Source organism: Artemia franciscana, chromosome 14, assembly GCF_032884065.1.
Source record: "Artemia franciscana chromosome 14, ASM3288406v1, whole genome shotgun sequence".
Lineage (NCBI taxonomy): Eukaryota > Metazoa > Arthropoda > Branchiopoda > Anostraca > Artemiidae > Artemia > Artemia franciscana.
This window is the reverse complement of record NC_088876.1, coordinates 37,226,101-37,252,987: the sequence shown is the minus strand read 5'-3', so window position 1 is coordinate 37,252,987 and position 26,887 is coordinate 37,226,101. Positions and strand designations below refer to the sequence as shown.

Here is a 26,887-nt window from a genome sequence, read left to right as displayed (position 1 = left end):
CATCAAAATCGAAAATTTAAGAAAATTTCAAAAAATCGGAACGAGATTGACTTTTCCGGAATTATTTCCGGGAAATCTGTAAGAGCTACGGAATTTCATGCTTCAGTTCTCGAAAACATCAATAAAAGTTCTATATGAGTTCATAATTATTTTATCTCTAAAACGTTTACTTCCGAAACTAGGGCCGTCTTAACTTGACGCCAATTCGAAGTATTATGTTTCGAGACGCACATTTCGGGAATTATTTCCGGGAAATCTAAAAGAGATACGGAAATAACGTCTTATAGTTTTCTGCTTAACTTTTGATGGTCTAAACTAGGAAAATATAAAACAAACCAAATTCACCAAAAAATTTAAATTGTCCCGAGGGCATGACAAAACTTCCAAATAGAAAAACCCAAAGAAGGAATTTTATTTCGGAGAAACTATTGTAAGCTCCAATTGTTAGGAGATCGAGACCTGTCGAACCGCGTTGGAAAAAAAAATTCTAGCTGGTCCAGAACAGAAGTTACCTCTAGAACGTCGAAACTTCGGAAATTATTTCTTAGAGAACGAAGCAACTTGGTATATAGAACACTTCACTTCTTCTTGCATACTTTTCATAGCACTACTCGATAAAAATATAAGAAACATCAAAATCGAAAATTTGAGAAAGTTCCAAAAAAATCGGAACGAGATGGACTTTTCCGGAATTATTTCCGGGAAATCTGTAAGAGCTACGGAATTTTGTGCTCCGGTTCTCGAAGAGACAAATGAAAGTTCTACATGAGTTCAGCATAACTGTATTTCTAACAAGTTTATTTCCGAAGCTAGGGTCGTCTTAACTTGACGCCAAACATCGAACGCACAGTTTCTAAGAAAAAAACCGTTTTATTTTTTTTTATGGAAAACTGTTAGAAATTTTAGGAATTTCTCTGGAACTTTTTTACTCTGTTTCACGTTTCCCTTCCCTCTGAAAAATCTCAAATTTTTAATTCTTACCACTTCGGAGCTACAGGTCGCTGATCACGGTGAAAAGAAAACAAAAAAAAAACTACGAAAGCAGTAGTGTTGCTCCGCAACACAACTAAAACCAAAAAGTGCTTAAGATATGCGATGGCTGTTTGGTCCAATGGCCAAGGCAATAGGAGCTTTACCCTCGCTGCTTTCTTAGTAGTGATATTAGAAAGTTGACTGCAGCAAGAAAGTCTGCTTTTGAACCAAGACAGATAGTCTTTTATTATTATTATTATCATTACTCGTCATTAGTCCTTGATAAGGTGATCAGAGTATATGAGATCCATTTATATTTTTTGTATAAGACTTCATTCATATGATATACCATTTTAAAGGTTTTAAGGACTTGGCAACTTTTGTGTTGTAGAAAAACATAGCTGGTGTAGATTTTAAGACAAAGGAGGGACATATAAGTAATAATTAGCTCTTATGCCTGGGTAACCTTTGTAATGAGGGCTGGGTATCTTTTGCTAATTGACGAGCAGATTATTTACTTCTAATGCATTTGAGGGTTGGAAAGATTCGCTTTCGAATCTGATGCATGAAGGGGCGTGCAAGAGAACACTGTCACCTTCTTCGTAAAAAGGTTAGATAACCATGTTAAAAATTTTGAGGGGTTGACAACTTTTGTGTTGTGTTACATATTAGAAAACCGAATCTGGTTCAAATTGTAAAACATGGGGGGGGGGACAATTAAGAAACAATTAGCTATTGTACAGGGTAATCTTTGTAATGAGGGGCAGGTATCGTTCGGTAGTTGGTGTACCAATTATTTGCTTCTAACACATTTGAAGGTAGGAAACATTCGCTTTCATATCCGTTGCGTAATGGGAGGTCCAAGTAAGGATAGGTTGTTGGACCATGGTCATCTTCTTGGTTAAAGGGTTGGATCACCATTTTTTTTATATATGTATATAAATAGCGACGAAGACCACACTGCTTTTCCATAACAAACACAACTTAGAAAAAAGCCTTAGCATCCTTAGTTCAAAGAAGTTCAAACAGGAAGTCATGGTTCAGGTGTAAGCACAACTGAAACGACCCAACTTAGAACCAGCCATAAGCATGACAAACATACACAAGTAATAGTGCTTATAGTAGAGGTAGTATAGTAGTAGGAGTAGTGCTTATAGTAGAGTGTAAGCACAGCCGAAACGACCCAACTTAGAACCAGCCATAAGCATGACAAACATACACAAGTAGTAGTGCTTATAGTAGAGGTAGTATAGTAGTAGGAGTAGTGCTTATAGTAGAGTGTAAGCACAGCTGAACCGACCCAACTTAGAACCAGCCATAAGCATGACAAACATACACAGGTAGTAGTGCTTATAGTAGAGGTAGTATAGTAGTAGGAGTAGTGCTTATAGTAGAGTGTAAGCACAGCTGAAACGACCCAACTTAGAACCAACCATAAGCATGACAAACATACACAAGTAATAGTGCTTATAGTAGATATATTTAATCTCTAATCTAGCTTATAGGAGTGCTTATTTAATCTCAGTAAGCAATGACTGTAAACTATTCAAGCAGTTCTATACCCACGAAGCATGCACTAACAAAGAAGCAAACTTTCAGCGTTTGGTCATCATGAAAGCTATCCTCAGGAACATCATTCACTTGTCTGTAGTCAAGTTAATTACTTTAGTTAAAGTCCTGAACACTCCCAATGAACAAGAATTCATAATGTAGCTACTATCCGTCAACCTTACACTTGAAAGTGCTTGTTGACTGAGTAGGCATGAAATTTTTTGAAAGCTGATTTTACAGCTTGAATATTCTGTGGCTGAAGAAATGGCTTCCAGAATATGGGTTATAGTAATTGTCTAAAAAGGGCTTCTTATTTTCTTGCCTAAAATCTTTTTTAGCAGCGTGATAGTCAGCAACGTGATTTAACCGACTAAACTCGATAAAATTTGAATTCTGAAGTAGTGGTTTGAAAAATTTGGTAGTTTCCTTTTTTTTAAGTTGTATAAATGACTACCAGAGCAAAACATAAGATTAAGATGTTGTAAAAATGGGTTAAACAAGTGAAAATGCTATTATAACATAATCAGAATTGATTTTAGGCCAAAAGGAAGGCTGGGGATGCAAATAGGCTAGATCCCAAGGAAGGTCAGGCCAGTGAAAGATTGCTGCCCTCGCAAATACATCAAAATCCCATCAGTGGGTCCAGATAAGTCTAAAACCGTAGGCTATGTAAAACCTTTTTTGGAAAAACTGTTCTAGCCTAAGGGCACTTATTAAAAAAATAGGGTAAATGTTTAGTTTAGAGTGCCTACAAAGGCTAATTCTAGAAGCCCATCCATTTCTAGTTGAACCTCCTCCTGCATGGGCAAACTAAAAATGCATAAAGTGGCCAGGGTTTTCAAGCCAAGGGAAATGTTGGGGTTGTGTAATGGCAGTGAAATTATATTCAAAATACTATTTCCAGTTGTCACTGGTAATTTGATTGGTAATGTAAACTGGTAATGTACTAAGTCAAAGAATAATAAAAAAACTGACATATCCATTAATACTAATTATCCACTTTCTCTTTCCTGTTGAAACTAGCCAGTGAACCCATGAATCAGAGTGATTAGTTAAATATTAGCCGACATTTAAGCTGCATAGATTTGAAGAAATGGCTTCTGATGCAATGGAAATTATACAGTTTATCAGTTCAAGATTAAATTTGGTTTAAAAGTTTCTTTGGCTGTGGGAATGCCTTGGTGAAACAAATTTGGTTGAATAGTTATTCTTGCAAGCAAATATTACCTACAGACTGAAGCAAATTAGTCCATGAGCCCTGCAGGCAGTGGGTAAAGTCTGTATTTATTGAATAATTCTTTGGCCTGAAGCCTTAAAGAGTAAGCAAAAAGTAGAACATAAATATGAACTAACAATTTAACCAGTCAGAATACAGACCTTGCCCTACTGTCTGTAAAGGCTCACGGACTAATTTGCTTTGCTCTATAGGTAATTTTTACTCACAAGAATCACTATTCAACCAAATTTGTATCACCAAGGCCTTCCTGCAGCCAAAGAATCTTTTAAAACAACTTTAATCTTGAACTGATAAACTATATATTCTCCATTGCATCAGAAGGCATTTTTTCAAATCAGTGCATCATAAGTGTAATATTTAACTAATTGCTCTGATTTACAGGTTCACTAAAAAGTTTCAACTGGAAAGTGAAAGTGGATAATTAGCATTAATGATCCATAAGTTTTTTGATTATCTTTTGACTTTGTACTATACACAAATTAGCAGTGATGACTGGAAATAGTATTTAAAATATAATTTCATTCATATCATATACCCCAGCATTTTCCTTGGCTTCAAAACCCTGCCCACTTCATACATTTTTAGTTTGTTGAAGCGGGATTTTAGAAAGCTAAAAAATGGATTTTGGAAAGCTTAAAAATGGATGTACCTCTAGACTTAGCATTATGACAAAACTAAACATTTACCAAAAACAGTAAAATCTTCAATTAGAAAAGGCCATTAGAAAGGCCATTAGGCCATTAGAACTTCAAGGAATACATGAAGAACATTAATAATGGCCTAGGAAGATGTTTTGTGGTTTCCACTGCCACCCCTCTCCCCTTGATGAGGTAATAGGCCTAGTTAGTACCATTAGACCATTTGGGAGAGACCTTAAAAAATTATGAAAACTACATCAAAACAATCAGAAATGGTAAAGGTCAGAAACTGAAGCTCTTCAGAAGGACACATGCTAGAACAAAAAGAGATATTTTTGGATTGCTAATTCTATGCTCACACTTCTAGTTTTGTTTGTATTTTTGACAATTTATCCTCAGATCCCATCTAATGGTCTCATATAGCCCTGGGCTATATAAAGGATCTAACCAAAAGAAAAGATGGAATTATTATTTTACAATATGCACCAGGTATTGATGAATTATATTTCTTTATTTCTCTCTTTTATCTGTTTTTGAGTCAGGGTAAAATTCTAGACCTGGGTATAGCTCTAGCATTTCTATTGGGGGGCAAGAAGACTCTGTATCTGGATAGTCAAGGGGTTTGAGCTATATAATAATTTTTCTCCAAATTATTACAGTGGCAACTGCCTCCAAAATCTCACTCCCTCCCCCCCAAACAACAATGCCCCTGATTCTAGACAAGCTATTTTTTTTTATCTTTGAAAGGGGTTAGATTAGCAAATGAAACTTACAGTAATAAATCTTGGAACAGAAACATATCCCAGGAAATTATTGCCAAGCTTTTATGTTAATCCTCTTTTGATTTCTAAGCCTTTGAAATTTGCTGTCTTGACATGTCTATAAGTATTGGAATTTTGACAAAACAACATTATACCTTAATTTTCAGTATCTTTTTCTCTAGTTTTAGTTTTGGAAACCTATTATGTCCCTCCCCCCAAAGAAAATTCTGGATCTGCCCCCACATGTCATAGATTCTAAAAATTAATTCCTCCTTCCTGTCTATTCTGCACAGGCTCCCACCCTCTAAACTAACATGTTCCTTGAAAATGCAATAACATGCTCCTTGAAAATGCAATTCCTGTTATTTGAGTAGAATTTTAAGCCATATCAATGTTTTTTTTTCTGAATTTAGGAATTGTGTTTTTAGGTCTTTGAAACTTCATAAGTTGGGATTAAACACAATTTTGAAGCTGAAAACACTTTTCTTTTACTTTTTAAGCAGAAGATATATTTTGCAAAGTTTCACTATTATAACACAATGATTTTTAAAGGTCAGTGCCCTTTAGAGGGAGTAGAAGTAGAGGTAGATTCTTCAAAATACCTTTTCAAGACATACTTTTTTTCTGTAGATCCATCCCTGAAAGTTTCATTTTCCTAACCTAACCCTTTTCCAAGATAGCAGAAGTAGCTTGTCTAGAATTTTACCTGAATCAGTGTTAATCAATTGTTATGTTACTTTTTTCTATATAGGGCCTAGTTTAAGGCCATATGAAACCATTAAAAGGGTGTCGAGGATGAATTGTCAAAATGTAAACCAAACCATGGAGAAAAGCAGAAAATTTACAATCTAAAAATGTCTCTTTTTGTTCAAGTATATCTCTTGAAGAGGTCCAATTTTTAACTTCAAATTTACTTACTTACCTCATTCTTAAATGCTCATCATGTCACTTTAGCCTCTCCTCACGTAATAGATAAATATATAGCCCTTTTTATTGATTGCCATTATGATTTACAGTAGCAAAGATTGAACTCTATAATTTTACAATAGAAAACACTAGAAAAGTGTAGGCTAGTGCTTGGTGAACAGACAAGGTAACAGAAGTAACAAGGTAACCTTCATCTTGAACTTCATTGGAAACACTATAGAAGATGAATATTCCCTAATTTAGAATACAAATGCCCATTAACAAATAGGTACCATATGCAATAACTCAAGCAATGAGAATCAATGGGTAAATATACTATTTTAAGGAAAATACCCAGCAGTCAGACCATTAATCAGTGTGTCAACAGTTATATTACTATGGAATCTTTGTTGTGAAGGAATTGGATTGTTTCACCATTAAATCTGTCTAAATTTTTTTTAACAAGAATGTGATTAGCTTGAATGTTTTACCCATTCCACACAATCCACACACTTCATACAAATATAAATAAACACAACAACATAACATAAATTAAGCATAATTAAACATACAAACATAAATTAAGCATAATTAAACATACAACATAAATTAAGCATTTTAAACATACAAACATAAATTAAAGATAATTAAAAATACAAACATAAATTAAGTAGTGGACCCAACTTTTGCTGACTTATTTTCTTGTACTCTCACAGCTGATACAATTTATACAAGTTTTGTCAAGTGGTTTTGTCAAGCTTGAAAAAATCAGCACACTTAAATATTATCCACATTATCAGCACCCTTCATAATAAAGAACATATTGATCTGGTCAATCCTGTCCTGTCAAAACTGCAGGAAGTCCCAAAAATTGCAGAAAATAGAAAATTACTCAAATATGGCACAAATGTTGATGCCCCAATGTTGAACCTTTTCAATTTGCTGCAAGTCATGTGTCCATGTTGGAAACAGTATTCTGCCACTGGGCATACTATTGTCTTGTATAGTGTCATAAAAGTTCGAAGGTTAAATTCCCTGAAACTTCTCTTAATGTGAAGCAGACTATAACTAGACCTACGTTGCCTGAGCAACGTGAAGTGTTGCGGCAACCTTTGTCTGGCTTCGCCAAATAAAATTTTGTGAGAGCAACACTTTGGTTTTGTTTCTTTGCTATTGGTTAAACGCTGAAGTTGTCAGCCTATCGAAGCTTTTAAAACGTTATATTCAAAGAAGAACGCGATCAGTAATCACATGATCAAAGGCTATTCCTCAGCGTGGAAAAAACAATAACAGAAGAATATTGAAAGAAGGGACTAATTGACTTTGCAGCCAGTTGAACTTTATCCTTTTCAATCGTAGACACAATGACGGATCAAGACTTGGAACAATATATCTTATATAATCTCGTTGGTATTATAAAGCTATCCGTAACTTTTCAGGATCAAAATACCATAGATGACACTATTAATTATTACGAAACTGCCTCACTGTTTTATGTTATTGTTTATACCTGTTGTGAAAACACTTAATTCTAGGATACAGTGAGCATGAGTAGGCTACACCAACTAGCAAAAGTTACAAACCCCTCTTCACTAAAGATGATTGTAACCTAACAGACGATTATTACTTACAAGTCCCTTACATGTCTTACCACTGGAACCAACTCGGTATTATCATTAAAATCACTGGAAACAAATAATAGGTTCACCAAATAGCAAAATTTGCAAACCCCTCTCTGCCGAAGATGATTATGAGCTAACAGCCGACCTTTCCTTACAAGTCCCCTACATGTCTCACAATTGGTCGGCTTATTTTTGGTTTCAGTGTGTACCCTACTGCTGAAGTTGTCAACCCTTTGAAACTTTCAAACTAGTATATCTTATGAAGGGATTTTTGTACCAAAAATGGATGACATATACTTTGATCAGCTCATCGAGAGCTATCGATTGTCGTCGAAAAAAAATTCTATCTATCTTAGTTCAAAAGTTGATTTTTTTTTGCCGTAGGCCAACTATCTAACCTCACCAATTAGAAAGGAGCAAAGGATAAGCTCCAATTTCTTTAGCAATGACAGAACTTTTAAAGTTTAAGAGGTAAATCTGATAATATTTCTCTGCCTCAATCCCAAGTCCGAAAAAACAAATGATAAACCCAGACAAAATCATGGCAGCACTTTCGAACCCATGGGAAAATGCCGCTTTTTTGCTATTTATTTCAATATTAATTTCTATATCTAATTTTTCTATGTATCACTCAAAGAAGATATATTGGCTATGGGGCCGGGTAACTGCCGCCTATATTTAACACTTAATGATTTTAGTCCATCTTCAATTTGAAAGTGGTGCTTGTCAGCTTGCCTGCTAGAACGGAGCTTTCCACTCGAAAGCAGAATCATGGTTTGATGAAACGAAAGCTTGGCTGCACAACTTCAGATACTCCTCTCTGACATAGGCTACATAACTCCACTTCACTTGGCGCACCATAGGCCCTGGCTCGTGGACAAGCAAAAACCATCCTTTTTGGCCCCAGGCAAGAGTTCTGCAGAGCTTTCCAAAATGTAATGCCATATTCACCAATCCGGCCTGAGGTCCACACTTTCCGTAAAAACCGCACAGGTTAGACCCTTACCAGTTTTCAGGAATAAGCCAACATTGGCGGCATGGGAAAAAAAAAAACGGGACAAAACCAAAGTGTTGCTCTCGCACCACAATTAGCTTTTCATAAAATTATTGAGAATAATTTGTCAGCTAATCCCAACTAGCTTGTTCCTATCAGCCAATCCCTGCTTTTTGAAACTATAAACATTATGTCTAAGATTAAGAGCATGTCGTTTATATTTATGATGAATAAATTTTGACCCAAATATTTGTCTAAGGTTGGACAGTGTCTGAGAACTGGATGTGACTAGGAGTAGGCTATTTCTGAGATCAGCAGGGGTGATAGGCAAAAGCGAAATAATAACTCCCAGTATATTTGGAAAAAGTGTTGATTTGGAAAGATCAAATGGAATTACTCTTTTAATAATTGAAAAAAAAATTCAACTAAAACCAGGGAGCAACATTAAAACATCAATTGAACAAAAAATTATTCTATAAATGAGGGTGGCTGCCCCTTCATCAACCCTTGTTCTTTATGTTAAAGGCTTGAAGTTCTTTAAAATATACATCTCATTCAAATTCAACAGCCCCTGTGTTTGAGTATTCTCAATAACACAAGAATTATGATAAAATTCAAACTTAAGCATAAAGAGCAAAAGTTGAGGAAGGGGCAGCCCCTCTTATATATAGAATGATTTGAATTTGTTTTAAATTTTAATGTTGCTATTTGGAAAATACTATTAACAGCTTTTTTAGATAAAAGATTCTAACATAGGCAATATGTCAATTTTTGGATGAAAATGTCTTAGATATTTAAGATGAAAATATTTATCTATTCCATTTTATTTTAGAAATAGAATCTTTTTAGATAAAAGATTCTAACATAGGCAATATATCAATTCTTGGATACAAGTCTATGTTCCTTCAAAGAAAACACTATAGCCTACAATTAAAGTTGCTGCTGTGTTAAATTAGGAAACTATTTTTCTACATACTTGTCTTTTGTTGGATTTTCAGAATCACTTTCGGTTTAACTGCATATCATCCCCTTTTCCCAAATGCTTATATATAGTCAAAGGATATATAGTATAAGGAGCGACCCGGCTCAATAGTAAACGAAACTCTAAAAATCGGAATTTTGATGCTAAAAGATACATCAAAAGAATCGGATTTTCATGCTGATTTTAAATATATAAGTTTCATCAGATTTAGTCTTTGTCATCAAAAGTTACTAGCCTGAGAAAATTTACCTTATTTTGGAAAATGGGGGGAAACATCCCCTAAAAGTCATAGAATCTTAACGAAAATCACACCATCGCATTCAGGGTATCAGAGAACCCTATAGCAAAAATTTCAAGCTCCTATCTACAGAAATGCGGAATTTCGTATTTTTTGCCAGAAGACAAATCACAGGTGCATGTTTAGGCTATTTGTTTTTTTTTTTGTTTTTTTCTTTTTCCCAGGGGTCATCGTATCGACCGAGTGGTCCTAGGATGTTGCAAGAGGACTCATTCTAATGTAAATGAAAGGTTCTAGTTTCCTTTTTAAGTGACCAAAGAAATTGGAGGGCACCTAGGCCCCCTCCCAGGCTCATTTTTTTCCAACGTCAACGGATCAAAATTTTGAGATAGCCATTTTGTTTCGCATAGTCGAAAACCATAATAATTATGTCTTTGGGGATGACTTACTCCCCACAGTCCCTGGGGGAGGGGCTGCAAGTTACAAACTTTGACCAGTGTTTACATACAGTAATAATTATTGGGAAGTGTACAGACGTTTTCAGGGGGATTTTTTTTTGGTTTGGGGGGTTGAGTTGAGGGGAGGGGGCTATGTGGGAGGATCTTTCCTTGGAGGAATATGTCGTGAGGGAAGAGAAACTCGAAAAGGGCGCAGGATTTTCTAGCATTACTATAAAAAAAACAATGAAAAAACAAACATGAAAAAGTTTTTTCAATTGAAAGTAAGGACTAGCATTAAAACTTTAATGCTGATTAAACTTTCAAACTTTAAGGAGTAGATTATTAAGCATATGAGGGGTTTTAAAAATACTTTAGCAAAAAGAGTGAGGTATTTAGGAGGAGATAAATATATCGCTCTTTATGCTAAAGTATTTTTGGTAATTTCAACTACTTATTCTACGGCCTTTCTGATTCAGGGGTCATTCTTAAAGAATTGGGACAAAACTTAAGATTTAGTATAAAGAGCGAGGTATTAACGAGGGGACAAACAACCTCATATACATAATAAAAATATAAGTTACGTAAGTTAATTCTTTAAGTTACGCATATTTTTTTACTAATAAAAACGTTCGTTAAAAATTAAAAGTTCCAGTTACCTTTTTAAGTAACCGAAAAATTGGAGGGCAACTACGCCTCCTACCCCACCGCTTATTTCTCAAAATCGTATGATCAAAATTAAGAAAAAGCCATTTAGCCAAAAAGAGAATTAGTATGCAAATTTCATTTTAATAATTTATGCGCGGAGAGCCAAAATCAAACATGCATTAATTCAAAAACGTTCAGAATTTAAATAAATAAAAAACTAGTTTTTTTAACTGAAAGTAAGGAGCGACATTAAAACTTAAAACGAACAGAAATTACTCCGTATATTAAATGGGTTTTCCTCTCCTCAATCTCTCGCTCTTTACGCTAAAGTTTGGCTCTTTGCCACAATTCTAATTTTTAAAACAATTAAAAACTTTAGCGTAAAGAGCGAGGCGTTGAGGAGGGGACAACCCCTTTCATATACGGAATAATTTCTGTTCGTTTTAAGTTCTAATGTCGCCCTTACTTGCAGTTAAAAAAAACTGTTTTTTTATTTATTTAATTTCTGAACTTTTTGAATTAACTTTGTTTGAGGGGATCTAGCTTTTTAGATCTGAACAGTATATGGCTAAATTCTAGATAACATACTTTTTGCTTTCTTTGAAAGTAGTTTAGTTAGGTAAGTGTGACTTTCAGGAATAGGTCAATAGACTCAATGATGCCCCAGTTATCTATTCCTGCCCCCTTCCCCCCTAAAGCACCCTGATGTTTGAAGACATTGAACTATATTTTTTGAAACTAAAATCGCAGAAACCTTGGAGGATGCTCATTACATCCGAAATTGAGAGTTCAGTCTTTTTTTATAAGTAAAAAATGATTGAAGACCAGCAAGCCACGAGGGGTATTTTCTGGGTGGGATAATTTCCACGGGGGGGAGGTAAACTCCTAGACCCTTCAAAAACATCCCTGGCATAGTAGCTTAAAACCCCTCCATCATGCAAATTCTAGTCCCTAGGTTCATTCCAGAAATTTTGATTTCTGGAATGACTAACATCATTTAATTGACTCAACTAACTTGGTTTCTGAGTTAGGAATAATCTTAATCTAGAGTTTTACTGAACAGATACAAGAAGGTTACATAAGGGAAAAGGGGTAAACTTCCAGAAAGTAGTCTGGTTTCATGATCCTTGGGAGTGAGTCAATTTTAAAAAAGAAGCTGATAATTCTTCCATATAATTTTTACAGAATTTTGTGCTGCCATTTACAGTCTTACAGCACTTTACAGCACTAATATTTACAGCACTTTACAGCATTACAGTCCTTTCCAGAACTGGTACAGAGTGTCAGTTTGTGACTTAACAATGACAAAACCCCACTACACTCAATTAAAAACTATTTATTATTATTTGGTTGTCAAATGAGCAAACCCCAGCTCCTTGAAAATCCTGAATACCTTTGTAAAAAACAAGGCAGTGAAAACAAATAAATGTTACATGCCTACCCGCTGTCAAATTGATTAATGGTGCTTTTCTGCATGATCAAATATGTTTCACATTATATCTGAGTAAAATGTTAGTTTTAATGTGGAATAATTACTTTTTAAGATGTTGTCAGTTTTATTGAATAAAAAATATATTCTTTATTTACCCTTTACTTAAAAAATTGTTTGAGCTATGTCTATGACAAATTAAAGCAGACTTTGGTGGAATTTGACTAAACATACCCCGTTTACATGCAGCCTAATCTGTTTTATTCTTGCAGATTCTTGAAAGATTAAATAGATGTTCGTGCTGTTTTTGGCGGGCTGAGGGGAATATAATACTGTTGTTGTTGGTTGAAAAGGTAATAGACACACATGTATATTATATAGTACTGGAAGACCAGGCTTTGTTCAGGGCCCCAGCTATCACACAACAGGCTTGTATATATTTGAATCTCTTATTACTTGTTGTTTTAAACAAGTTAGTTTTAAACAAAAATGTTAGTTTTAATGTGGAATAATTATCTTTTAAGATGTTGTCAGTTTTATTGAATAAAAAATATATTCTTTGTTTACCCTTTACTTAAAAAAAATTGCTTGAGCTTTGTCTGTGACAAATTAAAGCAGACTTTGGTGGAATTTGACTAAACATACCCTGTTTACATGCAGCCTAATCTGTTTTGTTCTTGCAGATTCTTGAAAGATTAAAAAGATGTTCGTGCTGTTTTTGGCGGGCTGAGGGGAATATAATACTGTTGTTGTTGGTTGAAAAGGTAATAGACACACATGTATATTATATAGTACTGAAGACCAGGCTTTGTTCAGGGCCCCAGCTATCACACAACAGGCTTGTATATATTTGAATCTCTTATTATTAGAGTAATCACTGCATAATCCTACAGTTTTAAGTCACGAGGTTTCAAATCAGCTGAATTAACTCAACTGAATTAACTGAATCATCAACTGAATTAAAAAATTCTGGTTCGAATTCAATTCTTCCCGTCTAGTTCATGCATCAAAGAATCATCCATTTTGTGAGGTTTGTTTCCTCCTGGGAATTATTGTGATTGTCACTGTTGCTTTTCTTCTAATGGCAGATTTCATTTATGATTTGATGTGATCATCCTTGTTGCTTTTCTTCAAACTGCAGATTTTGTTGTTCATTATTTTCATTTGAGATTTGTTGTGACGCTTGTTATTGTATGTCTTCTACCCGCAGATCTTGTTTGTGATTCATTTTGGTGCATCATTACCTCAAATTTTTCCCATGCGTTTTGCTTTAGCTGCTTGGATCGATCCAAATCATTTGTAATTTCACATGATGTCATTGAACCGAAAAAAACTTCTTTCTCAGCTTGTACCCAGTGTAATTTTTGTGCTTACCTACGTTTTTATATTATTCAGTAAGAACCGGGAATATTCCTGTCCCTATGCCCTCTGAAATTTCTAGATTACACATTGATATAATCATCGTTTTACTCGTTGGTTTCAAGTTATAGGTGGCAAATAAGCTATTTCAGCCGAATGGAGAAATTCTAACGTGAATTCATATGAATTAAATTCAGCTTTTTTTGTCCTTCACAGATGCCGAGATAACTTCTTTCCATTCCAGGGTGGCTAATAAATTCAGCCATGAACTCATTTTATCCTTCCAGTGTATTTTTGCTGTTGCTTAAATAACGCTTCTTTATTCTTGGGTGAAAAATTTGCAATTATGCTTAAATAACACTTCTTTATTCTTGGGTGAAAAATTTGCAATTTAAATTGAGTTAAGTAATTCTGCCGTGAATTCAATTCCTCCTTCCTGTTTATTCTTCATAGACTCGTGCACACTAAAGGAACACGTCTCTTTATTTCATTGTGATTTTGCTTTGTCTTCTAGCAGCAGATTTTGTTGCGTAATGTTTTCCCTTGCAATTTAATGTGATTTTTACTGTTCCTTGTTCCATGACAAACAACAAAAACAAGAAGAAACAATAGGGAATTTCTCAAGACAGTGGGAAACAAATTAGAATGAATATTTCGGCCCTTTGCCCAAGGGCCGTACTCAGCAATACAAAAATATATAAGAAGAAACAACATACTACAGGATAAAATTATATATTTTTGTATTGCTGAGGACGGCCCTTGGACATAGGGCCGAAATATTCATTCTAATTTGTTTCCCACTGTCTTGAGAAATTCCCTATTGTTTTTGTTGTTTGTGATGGAAAAGCAGCGTGGTCTTCGTCGTTATTTACCTTGTTCCATTTCTTTTTGTTTAGTTGTTCAGAATCATTTGTCCTCTTTTGTTGATACTGAAAACGATACGACCGCTCCTGGGAGAAAATGACGCAATTTGTGCTCTTGAAATGTATATAGATATGCTAAATTACGCATTGGAAATTCTAATGTAAATTTAATTCCTCCTTATTGTTCATCCTTTACAGACTCTAAAATAATACGCTCGTTATTTCATTGTAATTTCTGAAATATCTAAATTATGAAGCGTCATTATTGTGTTACTCATTAGTTTTAAGTTACGTTTTCGTTGCAATTCAGTGTTATTTTGCTGTTTCTTATGCCATGCTTGTTTCTATCTGATCAGTGATATTTGTCATCTCATGTTATTTTGCACGTGTCATAGAGAAATGAATTCCTCCTTCCTCCTTATCCTTCACAGAGTCCCACACGCTAAACTAACACGTTCCTTCATTGCATTGTAATTTTGCTTTGTCTTCTAACCGCAGATTTTGTTGTGCAACATTTTCGTCTGCAATGTGATTTTGCTGTTTCTTGCAATTTTTTTGCAAGGGAAAATTGCAAATTTTCCCATGCCTTGCAATGTTTTCCCATGCCTTTTTCTTTAGCTGTTTGGAGTCATTTGTCATTTTTTGTAATTTTGCATGCGTCATAGATACGAAAAGCGATACGACCACCCCTAGGGAAAATGATTTAATTTTCGCTCTTTGAATGTATATTAAATGAAAAAACATAGTTTTTTTTAGCTGAAAGTAAGGAGCGACATTAAAACTTAAAACGAACAGAAATTACTCTGTATATGAAATGGGTTTTCCCCTCCGCAATCCCTCACTCTTTACGCTAAAGTTTTAATTGTTTTAAAAATTAGAATTGTGGCAAAGAGTCAAACTTTTGCGTAAAGAGCGAGGGATTGCGGAGGGGAAAACCCATTTCATATACAGAGTAATTTCTGTTCGTTTTGAGTTTTTTCAATTGAAAAAACTGCCCTCCAATTTTTTTGGTCACTTAAAAACGGCACTAGAACTTTTCATTTCCATTAGAATAAGCCCTCTTGCGACATTCTAGGACCACTTGGTCGATACGATGACCCCTGGAAAAAAACAAATAAACGCGCACCCGTGATTCCACATTTTTGTAGATAGGTGCTTCAAATTTTTGCTATAGGGTTCTCTTATATGCTGAATGCGATGGTGTGATTTTCGGCTTATATTCTATGACTTTTAGGGGGTGTTTCTCCCTATTTTCCAAAATAAGGTAAATTTTCTCAGGCTCGTAACTTTTGATGACAGAGATTAAATTTGATGAAACTTATATATTTAAAATCAGCATGAAAATCCGATTCTTTTGATGCATCTTTTAGCATCAACATTCCGATTTTTAGAGTTTCGTTTACTATTGAGCCGGGTCGCTCCTTACTACAGTTCGTTACCACGAACTGTTTGATAAATGTGACGTCACACGCATGAATTTTTTCTTCGGATGAACCCAATTCCTCTTTCTTGTTTATCCTTCACTAACCCCAAAATAACTTCCAGGGTGGTTAAGAAATTCAGGCATGAATTCATTGTCTCCTTCCTGTGTATCGTTGCATACGCTAAAATAACACCTCTCTAGGGGGAAATCTGCAATTTCAATTGAATTAAGTAATTCTGGCGCGACTTCAATTCCTTCTTTCTGTTTATCCTTCACATGCTCACGCCTGCCAAACCAGCACGTTCTCTCATTCTATTGTGAATTTGCTTTGTTTTCTAACAGTAGGCTTCGTTTTGCAACGTCCTCCTTTGCAATCCAGTGTGATTTTTGCTGTTTATTGTTCCATGTCTTTTCCTTTGCTGATTAGAGCCGTTTATCATCTTCTGTAATTTTTGCATGCGTTCTAGATACTAAAATCGATATGACCACTCCTGTGTGTAGGAGGGTGGAATGATGTAATTTATGTTCTTGAAATGGGCCAACAAATATGACGTAACTCGCACAAATTTCTTGCCGAAAAATAAGGCTCTAAATGGATTTTTTATTCGTGAACTATCTAGATTGTTTTTTGCAGGCTCGGAAATCCCAGGCCATCAATTTTCCAAAAAATATGGAGCCGGTTTCAATAAAAATCATAAATACATAAATAATATACATACACAGTTGCTTGTTTAAAGAGAGTAAATATATATACTATATGCCCCTGGTCCTGGCCAAGGCTATTTTTCTGTACGGTAATGTGTTACAAATAATGTATTAGTTTTATATTTTTAATATATTTAAAACATAAATATAGTGATTTAAAGTATAATATAATGTTATATAATGTTATATTAACGTAAAATATATTTATATTAATTTAATATTAATATTTATTTAATATTCACTAAATTAATATAATTACATTAATTTAATATTAATTTAAGATATAATATATTAAAATATAAATATATTAATATAGATAAAATACAAATATAAGTGTATAAATATATTTTCGACCAAATAGATTTTTCCATAATGTGTTACGAAAATTTACATTTTATATGCTTGGAAATTACGAAATTTATTCGCACCATGTCAACCTTACACCTGTATTTAAAGCTTATTTATAGATGGGGGGGTGAGTTTATACATACAGAAATCCATGCTCCCAAACTTAATATATTTCTCATGGGCTAGGCCATCCTCCTATTTTTGTTGTGTGTATTCAAAAGGACAATAATGACTTATAATGGATTCGATGAATCCGTTTTCAGCCATACAATTTCCGTTTTGTGATTTATTGACCAATTAAAACAAACCTTAATATTTGTTTTCGATAATTAGAACGTCGCGTGAACGCTTAATTTTGTGTTGGTAATTGTTGGAATGCAAAAACACAAATTTGTTGAATTCTGGTTACTATGGCGTTAAACGATATAACAAACTTCATTTTCAGGATGTACATATGTATGTATATAAAAGCCAGCCAGGGTATAGAAGGGAATTGGTTGTCGTGGTTACAAAAGAAACGAAATTCTTGGTTGCTGTGGCTACGTTTAGTGTCTTTTATTCGTTCATAAATTAAAATTCCCTTGTGTTTTGATTCTTAGTTGTTGCAAGACACTTGTCAGTGACTTACTTACTTTGGACCGATTTCTATCAGTGTACTTGACTCTCCTATATTTATTTTCTCTGTTTATTTTTTTATTCTTATTTTATTTATTTATTTTATCAACTATTTTTTTTTACAATCTAGCTGTTTTCGGACCATCACTCTTTCCGACCGAATAGGAATTATAAGTTATAATTTGAAAGTTAATTTTATAGATTGCACCGGATCCAGGGTAATCCCCCCCCACCTGGAAGTATTTAAGGCAAAGACCCCCATTGTTTTTTGTAAGGACGGCCACTCATTTAATAAGACTATATTGTACCCGCTCTAGAATAGGCTACGGCATTTTATCTTTAATCTCGCTTACAACATTAAGCAACCGCACCGAAATCATTTTTAATTCTTTCAAAGACCCCTCCCCGCAGCAGAAATTTGTTTCACGCATATGGGGGTGCCCTAATCTTCAGAATCAAAGGAAATTAAGAACCGCTCGATTTCAGCTGTTTTGTTCCTTGAGTTTTTTGTTTTGGGTGTATGTTCACTTTGGGTGTATGTTCACTTTTAAAGTTTCTGGTCTGTTACACTTCTCCATTCTGGCTGTTTTAATGCTGCAGTTTATAGCGCCAATTTTCGTATTATTTTTATAATTTTTCTGTATTTTCGGTATAATATATAAATTTCTATATAATATCCTATATAATTCTATATAATATTTTCTATATAATTTTTCAATAATTTTCTATTATTATTGTTTAATAGCTGAAATTCAGCTTTATCTACATGTCGAATTATGCTTTTGAAACTTGCTTTGCATTTCTTTTAAATGGAAAAATATTTTGGAAATAGACGAAAAAATAGTAAAAATGCTCTATTTGTAAAAATAGAGCAGTTTTTATATTTCGTAAGTTATTGAGCTTTCAGCTTTATTTACATACCGAATTTTGTTTTTGAAAAAAAAAATTAAGATGAAAGAAAAAAAATGCAAAAATGGAGCGGGTGTCATATTTGTAAGTTATTCAGCTTTATTTACATAGCCTACGAAACATGTTTTTGAAAAATATCATGGAGATAAACGAAATTTTGTTTAAAAAAAATGAAGCAGTTTCCATATTTTGTAAGTTATTCAGCCTTCAGCTTTATTGACATACCCAACTACATTTAAAAAAAATGTTTTGGAAATAGACGAACAATACGAGGATAGAACCGTTTTCATATTTTGCAAGTGATTCAGCTTTTTTTTTAAGTAATTCAGCTGATATTCAGCCTCATTTTGTAAGTGATTCTCAGCTTTATTTACACTTTGATTTTGAAACATGTTTTGTATTTCTTTTTAGATTAAAATATGTTTTGAAAATAGACGAAAAAAAATAATGCGAAAATAGAACATGTTTCATATTTTGTATGAAAGTTTAGGCCATTCTCTAAAAGACTGTGAGTAATGTTACAATTCTGGCTCGAAGAATGAATATATCTGTAAATAGTGGATCCATTTATACGTGCATCATGTCACGTTGGTGCAATTCATAGCTAAGTTATCACATGTTTCACAGGTTCATATGAATGAAGTCACATTGACATGCAATTAAAGAGCCAAAAAGATACACGATAATATTGCAGTAACGTCATGCATTGTATAAATGGTACTGTATACAGACAAAAATTTAGTATAATTAATACATTTTACTAGAGAAAATTAGTATAAATATGCTTAGAAGACGACTAAAAAAATAAAATAAATAAATGCCAAGTTAATGGTGACTTAAGCTTCCTTCAGGTGAAAATCTAGAGTAATAAAAATCTCGAGAGTAATAAAATCTAAATATCACAACAGGAGCATCAGTATTTTAGAAATACCTAGGTAAGGCATGGCCAAAAATCGATTGGGAACCACTGGTTTAGAGATTCGGTTACTATTGGGTTGAGCAACTCCTTACATTTTGCTACCAAGAACTGTTTGATTTATTTAGATTGTTTTGACGAATATGATTATATCAGCTTAATTTTGCATTCTTTTGTTAGTTTTAATGCATTGTTTTTATGCTTTTTGATTATTTTTTTGTCTTGTTCTTGTGTGTTAAACCCGAATTTCGAATTAGCCCTCCGGGGCTTGTGATGGCAATGTTGTGAAATAATTATCTTTCATCGTTCAGGAATGTATATTGCAATTGAACTCTTGTGGAATTGAAATTCCGTACGGGTCAACCCCGTTCAACTGAACCCTCATGCAACTGAACCCCGTGCAAATGAATCTTCTTTAACTGAGCCGCGTGCCCCCTTTAACTAAACCTTCGTGCAACTGAACCCCTGTGTAAGTTAAACCCTTTCAACTGAACCCTCATACAACTCAACTTTCATTTACCTGAACCTTCTTGCAATTCAACTCTTATTTACCTGAACTTCCATTCGAAGTAACCCCAATTCGACTAAGATCTCACTCAGTTCAATATCCATGGAATTCAACACTGTTCAGCTCAATCCTCATTCAACACAACTTCCGTGTAATTCAGCCCTCGTGCAACTCAACCCCCCCATTTATTTCAGCCTCTATTCAACTTAACGTCACAATGCAACCTCCATGTAATTCAACCCTCATTCAACTAAACTACTGATTAACCCATTCCTGGGTGACTCAACGCCCATTTAAATCTACCGCATTCAGTGAAGTCCTTCTCATGTCAACAATATAACTAGAAAATGTAATTCAGCCCGATTTTTCGGATGTAACAAAAACTGACTCGAACGAAATGATTTTTATTTAGTTGTTAATTATTTTTATGGCACTGGTATTTACCAAGCGACATATAGCGATCGCAATTTCTTCGGTCTGTCTGTCTGTCGGTCCTGCTTTTGCTAGTTTGGGCACTTCCAGATAAGCTAGGACGATGAAACTTTGCAGGCGTATCAAGGACCAGACGGTATTAAATTAGAAATAGTCTCTTCTCTGATTCAACCCTCTGGGGGGGAGGGGGGTAGGGAGCGAGCGAACAAGATAGTTGAAAATAATTTTCTTTGCCGAGTAAAACAAATGATTGTTCTTTTTAATTTAGGCTTGTGGTATAGGGGTATGATTCTCGCTTAGGGTGCGAGATGTCTCAGATTCGAATCCTGGACCACCCCAGTTTTTACATGAAGAAGATCCGAAACTAGATACGTGATCAATATAGCGATCGCTGAAAGTTGACAGGCGTATCAGGGACCCGACCAGATTAAATTAGAAATAGTCGCTTGCCCGATTTGACCATCTGTGGGGGGGGAGGAGTGGAATGACAGTTAATTCGGAAAAAATAGAAAAAAAGGTATTTTTAACTTACGCACGGGTTATCAGATCTTAATGAAATTTGATATTTAGAAGGACCTCGTGTCTCAGAGCTTTATTTTAAATCTCGACCGGATCCGGTGACATTGAGGGGGGGGGGAGTTGGAGGTGGAAACCAGAAATCTTGGAAAACGCTTAGAGTGGAGGGATCGTAATGAAACTTAGTGGGAAGAAGCTCTTGGCTCTTCCGACCTCGTCACAAGTCCCATATGAGCTCTTGGCTATTTTTTTTTATTTAATGCCGCTTTGATGTAAAACTGAAATAATGAAAAGTAAGATGAAATAAAAGAAAGACAGTAGGTAGATATAAATAAGACAGATAAAAGTAAAAGGATTAAATAAATGAAAGCAGATAGAAATAAGACAGAAGAAAGATAGAAATAAAAGGAAGACAGATAGGCTGATAGAAATAAGACAGAAGACAGATAGAAATAAAAGGATGAAATCAAAAGAAGACAGGTTGGCAGGTAGAAATAAGACCGAAGATAAATAGAAATAAAAGGTTGAAATAAAAGCAAGGCTGGTAGGTAAATAGAAACAAGACAGGAGACACATCAAAATAAAAGGAAGACAGATAGGCAGATAGAAATAAGACAGAAGAGATTTTTTTTTCCTTTTATTTCATCCTTTTATTTATATAAAGATTTTTAGAAAACTGAATGACATTCAAATAATTTTAGCTGCATATTTAAGTAAATGTTTAGTTTCTTTCCAAGTGCTCTAAACTGGAAACTATGTTGCGAAGCAGCATAATTTCGAGTTTAGACCACTTAGAAATGCAATAGAAATAGCTAATCCTAGAAGCGCATATATTTCTGGTTGACCCTCTTCCTCCATGGGCCAAACTAAAAATGCGTAAAGTGGGTTTGCTTACAGATAAAATTACCTATAGAGCGAAGCGTGTTAGTCTATGAGCCCCGCGGACAGCGGGGCGAGGTCTGTATTCTATATTTATTTAATAAACCTCGTTTGAGGTTTTTTTTTTCTTTTTTCAGTTTTACCAGTCTTTATTTTACCAGACTTAGAAGGGCACTAGAACCTTTAATTTCCGTTAGAATTAGCCCTCTCGCGACATTCTAATACTTTTGGGTCGATGAAATCACCCCTGGGAAAAACAAGCTGAGTTAAAAAAAACAACTGAGTTTTACCAGACTCAAAAAGAGCACTAGAACTTTTAATTTCCGTTAGAGTGAGCCCTCTCGCGACATTCTAATACCACTGGGTCGATACAATCACCCCTGGGAAAACAAAATAAACAAATAAACACGCATCCTTGATCTGTCTTCTGGCAAAAAATACAAAATTCCACATTTTTGTACATAGGAGCTTGAAACTTCTACAGTATGGTTCTCTGATGAGCTGAATCTGATGGTGTGATTTCCGTTCAGATTTTATGACTTTTAGAGGAGGGGGGTGTTTCCCCTGTTTTCTAAAATATGGCAAATTTTCTCAGGCTCGTAAATTTTGACGAGTAAGACTAAACTTGATGAAACTTACATATTTAAAATCAGCTCCAAAAATGCGATTCTTTCTATGTAAATATTGGTATCAAAATTCCGTTTTTAGAGTTTCGGTTGCTATTGAGTCGGGTTGCTCCTTACCAAAGTTCGTTACCACGAACTGTTCGATACGTTTGAAGCTATATATATATGCTATATATATATAAGCTATATATATATAAGCTATATATATATAAATAGCTATATATATATATATATAAGCTATATATATATATATATATATATATATATATATATATATACATATATATATATATAACATTATATATATAATATTATATATAGCTAATTATTAGCTAGCAAAACAATTCTGTTTCCGCCATTCTAAGTAAAGCTGTTAGCTAACATTATTAGTTAACAATTGGACGGCAAAGAAAGGTCTTCAGTTAAATTACAATTTTAATGTGAAGTAGAAGATGGTTGTCTAAATCTGTCCAACATACTTAGTTTCGGTCCAGATTATAATTTATCTTCTTTTCCAGGAAAGGAAATGTTCAAAAACACGTTTCAATCTGGGTTTTTATCAATTTTATACAGCATTGGAAGCAAGCCTCTTGAAATATGGGATAAAAAAGTAAAAAATGGACATATTAAGCGAATCACCGATAATGATATTCAGTCCCTCGTTTTAGAAATAGTTGGAAGTAATGTAAGCACCACTTATATCGTATGCCCCGCTGATCCAAAGTTAACCCTCGGAATCAAATTGCCATATTTAGTGATGATTGTGAAGAATTTGAAAAAATATTTTACTTTTGAGGTGCAGATTTTAGATGATAAAAATGTGCGTCGTCGCTTCAGAGCTAGCAATTATCAGTCGACGACTAGAGTTAAGCCTTTTATTTGTACTATGCCAATGAGGTTAGATGAAGGTTGGAATCAAATCCAGTTTAATTTAGCTGACTTTACGAGAAGAGCGTATGGCACTAATTATGTGGAAACGCTGCGCGTCCAAATCCATGCTAATTGTCGAGTACGGCGAATATATTTTTCAGACAGGCTGTATTCAGAAGAAGAACTTCCTGCTGAATTCAAACTGTATCTTCCTGTTCAGAACAAAGGGAAGGCTGTCTGACAGTTTAGAAAATGCTATATGACGCTACAAATGGTAAAAAGCCAGATGCATCGATTTTTGTTATTTTGTTATTATTTTGGCACATTTTGTAAATAAATCAGTGGTATTTCCGATAGAAAATCTGATATCAAGTATTGTCTTTACCTTGGACTCAGAATTTTGAATTCTGTTAAAATGTCATATAGAAGCTTGAATCATGTTCTAATTCTTTGCAAAATTTCTCTTAATTTTCATTTTTATATTTTTGCAATTTTTGTCTGTCAAAATGGGCCAAGGCGTCTTTCTTCAGGGACGCAACTTCGTCGAAATCTTGTGAGGGGGGAGGAGTGGCCGATTTTGCCAAGTCAAGTAAAAAGGATCGAATGAAAAATTAAGAAATGAGTCATATAGTACCATAAAGGTAAATGTATACTAAAGAAGGCTGATCCGTTTCTGTGGGTGCTTGAAAAATATTGGCATGGCTTAGTTTTGACAAGATTTCTGAAGACGCTAAATTTCAGCTGGGAGGAGGGGCAAACTGGGGTTTGGAGAAGGCAGTTGACCCCCTGTTCTATAGAAAATTACGCGCCTGGTCTTCCTCCTATCTTCATACTTCATACCTTTTTTCCTCTTATCTTCATACTATTGAATCCCTTGTTTTTTTTTTTAAAACTCAATATTTTGAATTCTGTTAACTAAATCAATGAATATGACAATTTCGTAGCCAACATTGGTCTGCCATTACAAAAACAGAACAGAATAAAAAAACGTGAATGGGGTTTTGTATGGCCAACAAAAATACTGCACGCAACAAAAACGGACATTTCGAGGAGCTTCCTTTCTTCAGTAATTTAAAAAAACAAGTTTTTTAAATGAAAGTAAGGAGCGACATTAAAACTTAAAACGAACAGAAATTACTCCGTATATGAAAGGGGATTTTCCTTCTCAACGCCCCGCTCTGTACGCTAAAGCTTGACTCTTTCTCTTAACTCTACATTTTAAAACAGTAAAAACTTTTTGCGTAAAGAGCGGGGCGTTGAAAAGGAAAAGCCCCTTTCATATACGGAGTAATTTCTGTTCGTTTTAAGTTTTAATGTCGCCCCTTACTTTCATTTAAAAAACTTGTTTTTTTTTTAATTTCTGAACGTTTTCGAATCAATGCATGTTTCGATTTTGGCTCTCCGCAGAGGAATAATTAAAACGAAATTTGTATATTTATTTTTTTGGCTAAATGGCTTTCTCATAATTTTGATCGAATGATTTTGAGAAAAAAAGAGCGGGGGAGGAAGCCTAGTTGCCCTCCAATTTTCGGTTAATTAAAAAGGCAACTAGAACTTGTAATTTTTTACGACTCTTTTTATAAGTAAAAGATATACGTAACTTATAAATTAGCTTACGTAAAGAACTTTTGTATTCTCATGTTTTTATTACTATGAGGGGGTTCGCCCCCTCGTCAGTACCTCGCTCTTTACACTAAAGCTTAAATTTTGTCCCAATTCATTAAGGATGACCCCTGAATCACAAAAGCCGCAGAATAAATAGTTGAAATTACTAACACTACTTTAGCGTAAAGAGCGAGGTATTAGGAGGAGGTGAGCTCCTCATATGGGTAATAATTTCCGTTCGTTTTGAGTTTTAATGCTGCTGCTTACTTCCAGCTGAAAAAAAACTTTTTCATATTTATTTTTTCATTGTTTTTTTTAAGTAATGCTAATAAATCCTGCGCTCCCTTCATGGAAATTTTTTCCTCCATGACAAATTCCTCGAGGGAAAGTTCCCCCAGCATATCCCCCTCTTCTCAACCCCTGCCTCCAACCAAAAAATCCTCCTGAAAACGCCTGTACACTTCCCAATAACCATTACTATATGTAAGCACTGGTCAAAGTTTTGAACTTGTAACCCCTCCCACGGGGACTATGGGGGAGTAAGTCGTCCCAAAGACAAAGTTATAAGGTTTTTCGACTACGCTGAATAAAATGGCTATCTCAGAATTTTGATACGTTGACTTTGGGAAAATAATTAGCGTGGGAGGAGGCCTAGGTGCCCTCCAATTTTTTTGGTCACTTAAAAAGGGCACTAGAACTTTTCATTTCCATTAGAATGAGCCCTCTTGCAACATTCTAGGACATCTGGGTCGGTACGATCACCCCCGGGGAAAAAAACAAATAAACACGCATCCGTGATCTGCCTTCTAGCAAAAAATATAAAATTCCACATTTTTGTAGATAGGAGCTTGAAACTTCTACAGTAGAGTTCTCTGATACGCTGAATCTGATGGTGTGATTTTTGAATTTTCTCAGGCTTGTAACTTTTGATGGGTAAGACTAAACTTGATAAAAACTTCTATATTTAAAATCAGCATTAAAATGCGATTATTTTGATGTAGCTATTGGTATCAAAATTCCATTTTTCAGAGTTTTGGTTATTATTGAGCCGGGTCGCTCCTTACTACAGTTCGTTACCACGAACTACGGAATTTTGATATCAATAAATACTTCAAATGAATCGGATTTTTATACTGATTTTAAATATATAAGTTTCATCAAATTAATTCTTACCCATCAAAAGGTACAAGCCTGAGAAAAATAGCCTTATTTTGGAAAATAGGGGGAAACACCTCCTAAATGTCATAGTATCTTAACAAAATCACACCATCACATTCAGCGTATCAGAGAGCCCTCCTGTCGAAGTTTCAAGCTCCTATTTACAAAAATATGGAATTTTGTATTTATTTTTTGCCAGAAGATCGATCACGGGTGCGTGTTTATTTGTTTTTTTTCTTTTCCCCAGGGGTGTTCGCATTGACCAAGTGGTCCTAGAATGTTGCAAAAGGGCTCATTCCAACGGAAATTAGAACTTCTAGTGCCCTTTTTAAGTGAGCAAAAAAAGTGACCAAGTGACCCCTGCCAGGCTCATTTTTTCCCGAAGTCAACAGATCAAAATTTTGAGATATCCGTTTTGTTCAGCATAGTCGGAAAACCTATTAACTATGTCTTTGGGGGTTACTTACTCCCCCACAGTCCCCGGGAGAGGGGCTGCAAGTTACAAACATAGTAATGCTATTGGGAAGTGTATAGACGCTTTCAGGGGGATTATTTCTTGTTGGGGGTTCGAGGAGAGGGGGTCACATGGGATGATCTTTCCATAGAGAATTTATCACGGGGGAAGAGAACTTCCATGAAGGGGGTGCAGGATTTTCTAGGATTCTTTAAAAAAAAACAATGAAAAAAATATTACGAAATTTTTTTTTTCAACTGGATGTAAGGAGCAGAATTAAAAGTTA

General features: G+C 34.7%; 1 protein-coding gene across 4 annotated transcripts; it reads left to right on the top strand.

Moving 5' to 3' along the window:
- The first annotated feature begins 2,860 nt into the window (after nt 1-2,860).
- LOC136035668 (cilia- and flagella-associated protein 20) lies at nt 2,861-23,745 on the top strand. 4 transcript variants are annotated; one of them, XM_065717582.1, is made up of 3 exons: nt 2,923-2,941; nt 13,099-13,179; nt 23,033-23,745. In XM_065717582.1, exon 3 carries the CDS (start codon nt 23,041-23,043, stop codon nt 23,623-23,625), a length of 585 nt encoding a protein of 194 aa, XP_065573654.1. In that variant the 5' UTR covers nt 2,923-2,941; nt 13,099-13,179; nt 23,033-23,040; the 3' UTR covers nt 23,626-23,745. The 4 variants fall into 4 exon arrangements, with proteins under 4 accessions (XP_065573653.1, XP_065573654.1, XP_065573655.1 ...); XM_065717581.1 differs by lacking the exon at nt 13,099-13,179 and having other exon boundaries at nt 2,861-2,941; XM_065717583.1 differs by lacking the exons at nt 2,923-2,941; nt 13,099-13,179 and adding an exon at nt 17,703-17,766.
- The last annotated feature ends 3,142 nt before the right edge of the window (nt 23,746-26,887 follow it).

Coding starts and splice junctions, on each gene's coding strand:
- LOC136035668 (XM_065717581.1), top strand. CDS start 23,041: ATGTTCAAAAACACGTTTCAATCTGGGTTTTTATCAATTTTATACAGC.